Source organism: Fringilla coelebs (genome assembly GCF_963513975.1).
Source record: "Fringilla coelebs genome assembly, chromosome: 2".
NCBI lineage: Eukaryota > Metazoa > Chordata > Aves > Passeriformes > Fringillidae > Fringilla > Fringilla coelebs.
This window is the reverse complement of record NC_140029.1, coordinates 22,074,212-22,087,512: the sequence shown is the minus strand read 5'-3', so window position 1 is coordinate 22,087,512 and position 13,301 is coordinate 22,074,212. Positions and strand designations below refer to the sequence as shown.

The 13,301-nt window shown below is 36.5% G+C and overlaps 1 protein-coding gene across 1 annotated transcript in view; it reads left to right on the top strand.

Moving 5' to 3' along the window:
* The window catches only part of STS (steroid sulfatase), a gene marked incomplete at both ends in the record, with an annotated part of 105,829 nt that overhangs the window by 29,409 nt on the left and 63,119 nt on the right, over nucleotides 1–13,301 (top strand). The window contains 2 exons of the mRNA XM_084200987.1: nucleotides 481–603; nucleotides 6,130–6,553. Coding sequence (XP_084057113.1) covers nucleotides 481–603; nucleotides 6,130–6,553 — 547 coding nt within the window. The remainder of the gene's footprint in view (nucleotides 1–480; nucleotides 604–6,129; nucleotides 6,554–13,301) is intronic.

The window sequence follows — 13,301 nt, the reverse complement described above, 5'->3', positions numbered from 1 at the left end:
GACTGGCCTATTTCAAGACTACCCTACCCTATGACTTCTCTCAAAAATCCTTAAAGGCCTGTAGAAAACCACATATGAGGACAGGGGGAATTCTCAACATAGAACTTGGGAATGATTTCACTTAGTCCTCATCTTCCTTCCCTCCCTGTGTACAAGAAAAATAAATTATGCAAGCTCAACTTCTTAAAGTTTTGCCATACCTTAGAAAATCTACAGAAGGGGCTGCAGCTGTTTATGTGATGGCAGGCCCCATGGTTATAACTGCAGAATTTTTTTCTCCACGTCTGTTTCTGGTGTCAATACAGGAAAGACCTCACTTGTCTAAATGGATGATTGTATCTTCCACTTGCAACACTTAGTGCCTGATTGTAATATGTCATTTAAGTGATACCACCTAAGGCAAAAAAGTGCATGCAGAACTAATGAATGGAAATTCTTTCTTTGTATTATCCTGGTCTCATTCATTTTCATTGTATTTAGGAATGGCTGCCTTCTCACGAGTTGGTGTCTTCTTATTTTCTGCCTCTTCTGGAGGACTTCCTTCTGAAGAAATAACTTTTTCCAGACTCCTGAAGCAGAAAGGTTATGCAACAGCTCTAATAGGTAAAATTGCAGACGTGCGCAGCACTGTTTTCTTTCATTTCAATGGAAAGAACGTTAATTTCCCATATAGGCTTTTAGGGGCCTGCATTAAGCTTTTCTCCCCCAGAGCATAATGAATTTATTCTTCTGGAACTAACCTAAGCACATTGCCATGCCTATGTGAAACATAGTCAGGTAAGTATGTCTAAGTTATAGTCTCATTTTGCAAGTGCTGAAGAAACATGATGAACAAACTGAAAATTTTTCAAGCTCTTGAAAAGTTTTCACTATAAATAGGAGTTTGATTACATCAGAGAGACAATGAGGCGTTGATCACTGGGGTACAAGTCACTGCCGTGGTTGTTTTCCACCAGTGTTCAAATTCCCATAAAGTAAATAATGCTGTACCTGGGCTACCATCTTAGTCATCAGACAAAAATGGGCATTTCCAGGAAATTTTTCATATTATTTGGTAGATATTTCATATAAAAATGTATTTCTCTCTCATTATAAAGATAGTTCAGACAACTGATCACAGCATAAATATCCAGTGGTGGGCAAAAAGAATCATACTAGGTTGATATGAAATAGAATTGGAATTAATGTCATAAAAGCATAACATTAAAGATTTCCAAATTTTTTTTCTTAAGCTGGCCACTGCTTATATTTTAGAAGATTCTTGAGAAGTTCAACTTGTTTTACGTAATGTGTTTCTGTCCTGGAATTGCCAGGGAATAGTTGTACAGAGAACATCATACTGGAATATTACTAAATTTATTTAGATGAAGGATGCATGCAATTTGTTTTTTAAATGAAACAGAAACTTGCAATTTTGAGAGTAATTTCTGTTTATAAACCCAGGCTGTTTAGCAAGGCTAACAATTCATGGCACTGTTCAAAAAATGTCTGTATTATGTAGATAAACTAGTGTCAGTGTTCTAACCAAAAATCCTACTTAGCTATACTCCAGTCTTATAAAGCATAAAATACCATGATGTCCTGAAAGAATGAAAATAGAAAACCAGAAATCACTATCAGAAATTTATTTAATGTAGGTGTATTTTAACCATAGTTCAGATAGTTCATAGTTTGAACAAAAAAGCCATTCATCATTTGTCATGTTCCTTGTGGACTTGATTTCTATTTCTCCATATTCAATTAAAGACTGGGGTTTTTTCTGTTTGTAACAAGCACAGTAATACAACTCATTTTCTGGGGCTGACCCAGTTAATGTTCTTTTTTTAACTACTTTTGCTGCAGCATGACAGCTTGCCACTTAGATCTCCAGAAGTTTTCTCCATGATGCTTAATGAACAATTCTTCCAAGTGGCCTGAGTGATAGCTATGAGACCATAACATGTAATATTACCATATCCTTAGAGTATAATGAAGGTTTCCAAAAATCAAGAAGTGCATTAAAATTAGGGATAAAGCATATGTAAATGACAGAAAGAAAAATTATGTAGATTTGAAGACTAGATAGGCAGTCTGATTCGCAACCAGTATATTTTCTGCTTCTGCTGGTGTTCTTATCCCATCATATTGGTCTAGGTCAGGGAGTCTTTGCTTGGTTCAGTCTAACTCAGCAGTTCCCAAAGAATTAATTGTCAAATCCTGCACCACTGATGGATTGGCATAAGGGTAATTTGAAGCCTTTCTGATCCTCAGGCCTGTACTGTCATTTCTTTTTTTTTTTGGTCAATCTCCTCTCTGAGGAAATGATTTTTCTTCCCTAGGTACATTTTTGTTTCTTTTTTAATTTTTTTTTATCCTCTGAATATATACTTTCTTTTGTTTGATATGTCCCGAATTATATTTTATCTATAAATCTACTTTATGTATACGCTTTTCTACCTCATTGTTTTCCCCTGTGACATAAAGAAGGTGACAATCAAGACATCTGTCAGGAAAGCATACGATCAGATCTGCAACAAAACAAAGTTCTATCAAAAAAAGCAGATGCATAGAATACGTAATATTTCACCAGTGGGAAGAAATGCTGATGTTTTTTTGGAAATTGCTATTCATAATGCAAAAATTTCCCTTACATTTGATAGATAGTATTTTAACTACTGCTGTACTCAATTAAAGTAGAGTAAAGATTAATTTCCTCACTGTTGCTATCCAGTGTGTTGTCCAGCATCCAGAGAAGTTTAAAATCCGCTAAGGTGTGCAAGATTGACTGAGTCTGTGGGGTGGAATTAGTACAACAGTTTTTCATAAAACAGCCTAAAATCTGTCCATGTTAATACCTTAAGCACATACACTTTTTGTAAATTTTGCTATGTACTTCAAATAAATATATTTCCTAAGAACATAAAATATTTCTGTTTGCATATTGCTTCACATCTTGTATCTTGTCATTTATCTGAAAAGCACAAAATCATTCCAAAAGAAATACATCATTATATAAAAATCAGTCTTTTTATTTAAACCACTACAGTATTTCTCTTTTTTTACATTATCTGAGGGAAAAATACAGGGGAAACATGGATTTCTGTAGTGTCCTTAGGATTCTGCATTTTGAAAAATGGAGTTTCAAGTGAAATTTCTTGGCTGAATAGGACTGGCTTCTCACTTCCACTTGCCTTTCATTGCATTGCCTTCGTTCTGCAGAAGTCTTAATTTTGGCTGATGGAGAGGGAAAAAAGCCTAGGTCTCAAATTATTACGGTACTCATAATTTACAATTAACAGCATAAATTTCACTCAAAAGCTTGGTAGAATCTGTTGAAATGCTTATGATGCTCGTGTGAAGTGTCCATTCTATGAAGCATCACTTGGCAAAGAGATGAGAGCATTTTGCATTGCTCTCCGATTCAGAAGGGCCCCAGAATCTAAAGCACATTACAGTAATCTGTTCAAGCACTAGCTCAAGGCAGGGGTTATTGTCACAAGGAGTGAAATGAAACATGTATTGTGCACCCAGCCATCACTTGCTTTTTCAGAGTAGTGCAGGATCTATCAAAACCTTCTACCTCCCCAGCCATTTGAGAATGGCAGTTGTGTCATTCTGTCACAGCTCCTGATATAATTTGAGCAGGGGCTTCTGTTGCTTTTCCTGCTAACCTGATCTCTGTTTTGCTTGGCTTAAGTTGCTTCTCAACAAATCTTTTTCTGAGACACAAGTTTGTCTTGACATTGAACAATTTGTTGTGCTTGCTAAAGAAGCCCTTTCAATAAAAATAGGACTTATAGTTCCCCTTACCCTAATTTATTATTGCAAGGTTTTTCTATCCTGGATTGTAGTTGAGATCCAGTTCAAAAATCCACTACATATCATAATAAGTGACCTTGAAGGAATACTTAATTTGTTTGAGTTTCTTTTTCATATTTTCTTACTGAAATATCGGTGCTTTGAGATTTACATATAATAGCAAAAAAAAAAAAAAAAAAAAAAAAAAAAGAAGCCAGAAGAGCATTTATTTTCATGATTTTAAGCCTCTACCTTTAAATCACTTATCTAACCTAATGACAGTTATTTCTTGCTCACTGTGTTACACATCTGGCTTTATGATTATTCCATTAAGGTGATCATTCAAACACAAGAGAAAAATTGAAGCATTTCTTTTCAAAAATCTGCATCTTTGGATGCTGGGAATGAAAATCAGAGTTCCAGCCTCACCTAGCCCTTTATAGCACCATTATAACTTCTGAAATTTCAGTAAAATGGTGTGTACTGCTTGTTTTTTTAATTGACCATGGTAATTTTCACTGGACCATGTCAAAAGTAGTGACCAGAACGATTCTGTTCAGAATGCCACCATCAGAATGCCACCTCAGGTGATGGGCTATCTGGCAGGGAAAATTCGGATGGAATGAGAAAGGTGGAGAGGCCTTAATTTCACTGACATGTGAGCAGACCTGAAAATGTTTTTTACCTGCTTTGATGATATGCAGAAGTTATTTTTAGTTTAAGACCATCAAGAGACATATGAGGAAAACTGGATTCAACTATGCACTCAGATTCAAGCTTACTGTTTTTTCTCCACCTTTGCTGTCAGACAAACTAGGCATATGATATTCTCATCCTGTAACTCAGTTCTGTTATTTGTGGAAGAGAAATAAGAACAACCACCTAATTTGCTAAATTTTAAAAAAGCAGAACTGATCCCCATGTTCATCCTCTTTGGTACTACAGTACCTGCATTTGTCACAGCCAAAGGAAAAAGTGCAGGATGAATAGGATGTTCTGGAGACCCAGAAGGAGATGTTCAGGACTGTTTGCATCAGGACTCTCTTAGAGATGTGTAAAAGCTGACTTGGTGTGAAAAAGGGGAAAATTCTGTATATGCCTTTTTTTTTCTGTTTTGCATTTACTGCCATGAATATTCTGAGTTCTCTGAAAGAAGTATGTCAAATTTCTTTGGGGTAAGTTAAGGGAATGAAGACTTACTGAGTTTGTAGTTTTTCTTGTTTATTTCTTTTGCAACCACAACCCCTGAATTTTGCTGGTTATAGTTAGGTGTTTGATTCAGAAAAAATAAATAAAGTTTGTCCCAGCAGTATATAATGTCATCTGTTTTGTCAAGGCCAGCATGCTTTTTTAAAATATTCAGCACATTTTCTTGCTGAGAGCAAAGGCATAGCTCTATCCATAATCTATCTCGATAAGCTTAACTGAATTTGAATTTTTTTTATAATTATGCATTTTGATTCAAATAACTGCTACCAGTTAGGTCTGTTGTGCTAAGCAATACATAACCATGTGGTAAGAGGTTGTACCTGAGTCATAGAATGAATTATCTAGATACTTACCCTAATCAACATGAATATAGATTGTATTAGTATAATGCAAATTAGGCTCAGTGGTTTCTTATGTCAGACAGGGTCCAACATTATTGCAGAATTAGAGTGATTTCCTAGTGGTACAAAATGCTGAGAGAGAGACTATTTGACAGCAATTTACTTGTTACTGTTGTTTTTTATTTATATATATGAAATATATAAATACAAAATAATCAGCCTCACTCTATATATATGTGTATTTTGATGGATATTGGCAATTTCAGAGATTTTGCAATCATTTAAAAAATAAATTCTTTAATAATTTTCATATTCTTGATTTATTTTCTATTTGTTAGTTTTCTTATTATTCTTTTGTCTTTTTTTTAGTTAGTCAAATTATTTGCAAGAAAAACTTCAGAAAATATATTTTGTACTTCCCTATTTGTTCTTCCTCTTCAATCAGTAGCTGCTACAAAACAGTATTATCTTATGATGACTACACATACTTAATTTCCAAAGTTAACTGTCTGTTAGAGCTCTGTTTCTCTTCAAAGACCTGCTAGCTCACTCAGAATTTAATGTTCTTCAGCAGCAGCCATGTTAATCTATTTCTAACTGAGATGAAGAGGGAGATATGAAAAAAAATCTTTGATGGAGGCACAAAGAAAGTTTCAATAGAAAATAGTGATCCACACAATAAATGCTGGGAGCAGGGGGATATCAGCCAGACAGTGAAAGTTTTATGTTTGAATTAATGCACATTAAAAGTAAGTTTGATGATTTAACTACAACAATACTCCCTGTCCTTCTCTCTTTGTAGGAAAGTGGCATCTTGGGATGAACTGTGAAAGCAGTAATGACTTCTGTCACCACCCCCTCAGTCATGGATTTGATTATTTTTATGGCCTTCCCGTGACCAATTTTAGAGACTGCAAACCTGGCCAAGGCAGTGTTTTTTTAAAAGGAGTTCAGAATGACATTGTCATCCCAATCCAAGTCACTGGAATAGCCCTTGTGTCTTTGGCAGTAGTGCAGTACATTGGTCTTCTCAAAGTACCCTTCCAAGCTTTGGGTTACTTCTTTTTAATAATCAAAATTTCACTTCTGGTTTTGATTTTTTTCTTCTATCATTTTCAACAATTAAACTGCTTTTTAATGAGGGACCATCAGATTATCCAGCAGCCACTGTCCTATGAGAACCTTACTCAGAGGCTGACCAAAGAAGCTGTGAAGTTTATTGAAAGGTAGGTTTCTAACTGTGTTATAAGTTAACATTGGCATCTCATGATGACAGTGAAAATTAGAAAAAAATGTGACCTGGTGGGCACAGGGAATATGTTGTTATATGTGATTATAATTTTTTTCCTTTAAAAGATTATGTTAATCTTGTTGCTAGGAATTACTGTTTGGTTTTCTCCTATCAGGTATGCAATTATTTTCTCTATAAAAAGGGAAATGTTTACTCTTAAGAATTTCATGTAACTTGTAATACGGATTTTTTTTTGTGGTGTGACTTAATTCTGTGAAAGAACAATGCAGAGTCATAATTCATTACTTTTCTGGAATGGGGAGATGTTCTTCATCGTTGAGTTGATGCATCCATTAAAAGGCATTCATATGGCTAATTTTTTAAGATACTGGCATTTTAGATGACTCCACTTTTATAACAGTAATTTTGAAAATATTTGATTTTCCAAAATTAGGGTGCTAGCTTCGGTGCCTGGGACAGAATAACCCCAGGCACCAGGATGGGCTGGGAGTAACCTGCTGGAAAGCAGTTCTGTGGAGAAGGACCTGGGGGTGCTGGTGGACAACAAATTCTTCATGAGCCAACAGTGTGTCCTGGGGGCCAAGAAGGACAGTGGGATCCTGGGGGGCATTAGGGAGAGCATTGCCAGCTGGGAGGTGATCCTGCCCCTCTGCTCAGCCCTGGTGAAGCCACATCTGAAATGTTGTGTCCAGCTCTGGGACACAGAGCTCCTGGAGCAGGTCCAGCAGAGGGCAATGAAATTGATTGAGGGACTAGATCATCTCTCTTATGAGGAAAGGCTGAGATGTCTGGGCCCATTCAGCCTCAAGAAGAGACAGCTGAGAGAGGACCTCGTCACTGTACATAAGTATCTGCAGGGAGGTGTCAAGAGGACAGAGCCAGGCTCTACTTTGTGGTGCCAAGCAGTAGGACAAGAGGCAGAAGCTGATGCACAGCTGGAGTTCCAGCTGAATATGAGGAAAAACTTTTTTCCTGTGCAGGTGACAGTGCCCTGGAACAGTTAACCAGAGAGGTTTTTTAGTCTCCCTCTCTGGAGATATTTAAGAACTGTCTGGACATAATCCTGTGCCATGTTCTCTGGGCTGACCCTGAGGGAGGTTGGACCAGATGATCCCACTGTTGTCCCTTCCAACTTTACCCATTCTGTGATTCTATGAAACAAACTGGTGTTTTCAAAACAGTGTTTTTAATGGCCATCATATTGGGCCACCTGAACATTGGGTTCATTTTTGCTAGGTCAGTTAGTTGCTTTGCTGTAATTGTCACCAAAGGGCTCTTAATGGGATTAAGTCAAAAAAGTATATAATTGTATATTCTAAAATAGAAATCAATATATTTACAGAAAAAAATTTTAAGCAATTTAACTTCTAGAAAAAAATATGTGTATGTATTTTTCTCCACCACTTTTGACACAATTTTCAGCATTTTAAAAAATACTAAATCAAGATAAAATCATTTTCTAACATGTAGAATTACTATTATCCTGAATTTCTATTCTACATCCCTGAATTACTATCCTTTAAAGTATGTAGTATTAGTTTCTGTGAATATATGCAAATGGTGTCATTGCTGGATGAAAACATGTACTGGGAATCTGCAGCTAAAGTTTGAAGACTTAATGACTGTGCAGAGCAGCTAGCTGTTAGCAAGAAAAAATGTTTATCTAAAATATTGATCTCATACTGCAATTTTTTATCATTTCCATCCTTGTGAATATTTGATGTCGCCATTTTTGCATATTGTACTGAAAAAAATGTTTTTTATAACAAATTTCCTTAAATGAGTAAGCGTTCCCAACAATCAACATTTTCATAAGTATTTATAAATTAACTCAATCATCTTTATTTCCTCTTGGTGATGGGGATAGATATAAACATGCCTTCTCAAATACATTGTAACTAATTTAACAGTGAAGTACTTTGTTGTTACAAACACATGAACAAACACATTTGAAAATTGTTAAGAGATTACTTGCTTAGTGACCAAGCATTTGGTGATTTCAAAAGACTCTCAAGTACATTAACTATTTGTTGGTATATTCTTCCACTGTTTACAAGTATATAAAGAGCCTGTGGTGACACTGTTTTGGGTATCTATGAATGTTTCACTAATTTCAATGCCATGGCAATAAAATGGTTGCCTCATAATAGGTGAGTTCAAGATGGAAATGGATGGTAGAAAGCTAGTAACTGTTTTAACTGTATTAATATGTGTAATGTGCACAGTGTTACCATGTAGATTAGTGTTGTTGTTTGACCCCAGTGTTTAGAGCTGGCAAAATAATGTATAATCTAAGTCAGCATAGCTTTCTTGACCCAGCTAGAGGTAAGCGACTTTGCATCATTTAGGCACTTGTCCCCAAATGTCAGTGTAGTTTTCAGACAACACTGATGTTAAATTGAAGTCAAGGTTAATAGCACATATTCACAATTTACAACAAACTTTGTTACAGGAGTGCTGCAATTACAGTGAGAATTATAACCCAGACTCTTCATAGTCAATGTTATATTAGAGAATATCCAAACATGTTAAAGTATTGAGAAGCAATTAGGGCATTTGAGCAATCTTAATCGTGCCCTTTAATGGATGCACATGCAAAGTATATGACCATAAACCTTACTCCTGGGAATATGAGTAATTGGATTAATATTCACTGAACTGATCTGCCCCATGTGTTAGTGTGAGCAACAAAACCAATATTTGCTTTGACACACTAGTTCTGACATGATAGAGTTCATACCTATTAACTCCAGAGCACCAGTAGACCATTGCTTTTATGACTAATCCACTGTCTTTGGCCATTTGTAGATGAATGGCCACCAAGAGGTAACCAGGCTGCACAAGTGAAGGGCCACAAGGTTTCTTAAAGTCTCAGTGCTTAACAGCATTCTTGTCAGCTCTTTCAGCCCTTTAGCCACATCTTTGAACCCTGAATTTGTCTCATGGTCTCCTTTTCTTTAGCTGACACATTTAGTAGCAAACTCAGTCATGTACACTGTTAATCCTTGTGTACAATTATACCTGAGTGCAAACAATCCTGAAGTTAAAGAATTCAAACTTTCACCTTACCTGGTTCTGAATCCACATTTCATCATCAGACTAAAAATCATCAGGTATCATGTGTCTTTTAGTTGCTTAAATAACTTTACAATAAATGTATGATGAAGCTCCAATCTTCACCAGCACTGATATTTCCTGTAAAGCTACATTTTTTATGCTACATTTATATGCAATATGTATGAATATATATTAATTTTCCCATGTTTTAGCTATATAAATTGATTTACCTATTGCCTTCATGTCCTCTAGAAGTTCTTCAGGGTTTCGGTGATGGACTTCCAAACATTCTCTTTTCTAGCTGTTTCTCAATAATTTTCAGTTTTGTGACTTCTATAAACATCAGATTCTTCAGAAGGAATAGGCAAAGAAGGAGGGGTGATGGGGTAGACCTTTATGTTAAGGAATGTTTTGATTATCCAAAGCTTAATGATGGTGGTGATAAGTTCGAGTATTTATGGGTAAGAATCAGGGGATAGAATCAGGCCAAGAATCAAGCCAAAAAGGTAGATACCAAGGTGGGAGTATGTCATGGACCACCCAGACCAGGATGAAGAGGAAGACAAAATAGTCTGTAAGCAGCTGGGAGAAGTCTCACAATTCCTGTCCAGTGCAGTGGACAGGAAACTGAGTAAGGGGTTCTTGGAATATATGGAAGACAACTTCCTGACATAGTTGGTGAATGAAATCACCTGGGGAGGGGCCCTGCTGGACATGCTCTCTGTGAACAGGGAAAGACTGGTGGGTGCTATGGTGGCTGGAGGCTGTTTGCACACAGAGACCACAAAATGAGAGTTTGTGATTCCCAAAATAAGGAGAGAGGTCTTCCAGAACTACTACCTCAGACTGCTGGATGGCCGATTTTGGCCTGTGATTCTATATAATCATTAGAATTTGCATTTTTAAAGTCTTATAATGTCTTTGTAGTGTACAGCTATGTGCTGTTGTGCTTACTTTGGTCTGGTTTTGGAAAGATGGTATTGTATTTTATCTTCCTTAGTCCGGTGTGTGCATATTACAATTTTTGTTTGTTCCTTAATAGACTGAAAGAGAGCAAATACAAAATTCAGTGTCCAAAAATGGCACTGGAGAAGAATGTATGCAATTACAAGTGTCAGATCTGGTGTGTGAAAACAGTAGTAGTTTAGTTTCTTACCCTAATTGTAAGTAGGCAGATCAACTCTGTGTATGTTAATTTTAATTGCTTTTTCCTAAGAGGAAGTGTGTTTACAGGTCATAAACCTAACAGAATGCTCTCTTGGTATTACAAAGTATTTGAAAGTCAAATGGATGCTACTTATTTCATGTTAAATTAAATGTGGTTGTCACTCATACATCTTCAGCGTGCCTTTCAATGACCAGCTGCACTGAAAATCCAATTTTGCAAAATGCCAGGGTCTGTTTTCTAGCGTATCAGAAATTAACAACACAAAAATACCACTTTGTGATACAGAATACCTCTCTGAGAAATTTCTATACCTGATCACAAGTAATAGTAATATTTTTTATAAGTCTAATGAAATCTAGTTTCTGGAAAACAGTATTTAAATGCTAACACGATTACATTTAAAAGCTGTGGTGAAGGTGAATTTGAAGAATCTTCTTGCCTTGTTTTACCAGTCATAGATTGCATAAGCATAATGTTCAACATTTTATAACAGTTAATAAATTGTAAATTTTTTCTCTATCTCTTCTGTTTTAGTCCTTGAAACATTGTTGCAACACCTATTCAATTTTTTGTTAGCTACTGTAGCAGACTTTGGTTTAGAGTTTTTCCATGTATCGCTAGGTGTTGCAGTGTGTTGCAATCTCCCATTTCAGACTCCCAGTCCTTTCCCAGGTATAGCTTTCCTGTTCCCCTCCCCCTTTCTCTTCCTAAGTGATGTCCATCAAACTTAACAGTCCAGTAAGAGCGTCGTGTGATTGGTAGAAGTTCAAAGATGCCCCTCAGCCCTGGGCCATTGGCCTGTCCAAGTGTCATTGTCCCCTGAGACTCGCCCTCTCCCACCTGGTTGGTAGCTCACCTATCCTCTCCCCTCCCCCTCTTCCTGAGCTTAAAAAGACCTGGGCACCATGCGGTCGAGATTCTACTGTAGCTGTTACCATATTCAGACATCTATGATCCTGGAATAAAGCTCTGGATTAAACCCTGCGGTAGAATCCACTCCTTTCGTTCTTCACCTAGCCTAAGGACTATCACCGAGGTAAACCTGAGTTTCTACCAGCCTGGACTTCTCAGTGTCTAGCTGCAACCCCTAACTAGCCAGAGGGATCTCTGTGGCGGAAAACCACAGCAGCTGCCTTTGGCCGAGCAGCGAGGGCCGGACAAGCCCAGACACGTGCTATCCGGTAATATTGGAATAATATTCCAATATTTGGCGCCCAACGTGGGGCGCCAAATATTGGAATAATATTCCAATAGCTAGGTCTCAAGATCTAGCAGTTGTCATGTTGTACTGAAGTTACAGTTCTCAAATCCGGTGTTTTTATGAATCCTACAGAAGTATTCATTATAGTTTACAGGAAAATAAAAATTATAGAGAAGAATTTGTGTATCTCTGTATACATATAATGTATATGTGCACATATATTAAAAAAATGTAGTAACTTATAAGCTCTAGCAACTCTACTAGATCTTCATGCATTATCTCTCAGACTTCTGATTATGCCTTTTGAACAAGAAGGTGACAGGAAGAAGGTGTGGGTTCTGTAGAGCTTTACCAAATCTTTAGGTCATTTAAGAATTATTAGGGTCCTCACTAGTTCTGCAGTGATTGGCAGAGTGAATGGTCAATGGAACACTTCTAAAACAGAAGTAGGTCTGTATACTGGACTCCAAAGCTTTGTGGATGAGAGAGTTTAGTAATGAGTTTAATTTGTACTGGATGATATTTTTTTTTCTCCATGCTTACAAAATGTTCTTTAGGAGGGGGAGAAAAAAGGTTATGCAGAAAGGAAATAAAAACAAATGTGAATTGTTTACCTTAAGTATTTAAAGGAAGCAATGAAGACATGAAATTGGAAAAGTAGAATCATCTAATCTATTGGCATGGAAGAATTATTAAAAAAAAATTCCACCAGATATGGTGTTAAAAAAAAATACCACTCAGATGTACTGGTCAAAAATTCTACTTTTAATATCTACTAGAAAGAGTAAGATTTTCTATATAGTTGCATTTTTCCTCCTCTCTCTGTTGCATTTTCACCACCTTTATGGTTCTTATAAGTTATCCCTCAGTAGTGCAGAGTTCTCTTTCTGATTTTGAAAAAAATTAAAAATATGACATCTGTGTTTGAAGGTGTGTATTTTAAAGGAATAGGAAAGAAATGTTCATTCATGGATTCATTCAGACTAACAATAATTTTAGCACTATTAGCAGTCAAAACAGAACAAAATCCAGCATGTAGAACAGTCCTGCTTTGGTACAACTGAGCCAAAATTTGGCTTTTCCTCCTGCAGGAACAAGAAGATTTAATGAAGTGCATTCATCCTCTGCTATCACAAAGAGCACTGTCTTACTGGTGGTCTAATATGGAGGTAGAGGAGGGAATAACCACTAATTAATTTATCCACTGGGGGGATACTGAATAAGAACTTTTTTAGTAAAAGGAGAACTACAGGAAAGGAAATGTTATGTTTCTATCTGCGTGTGTTGACACAGTGG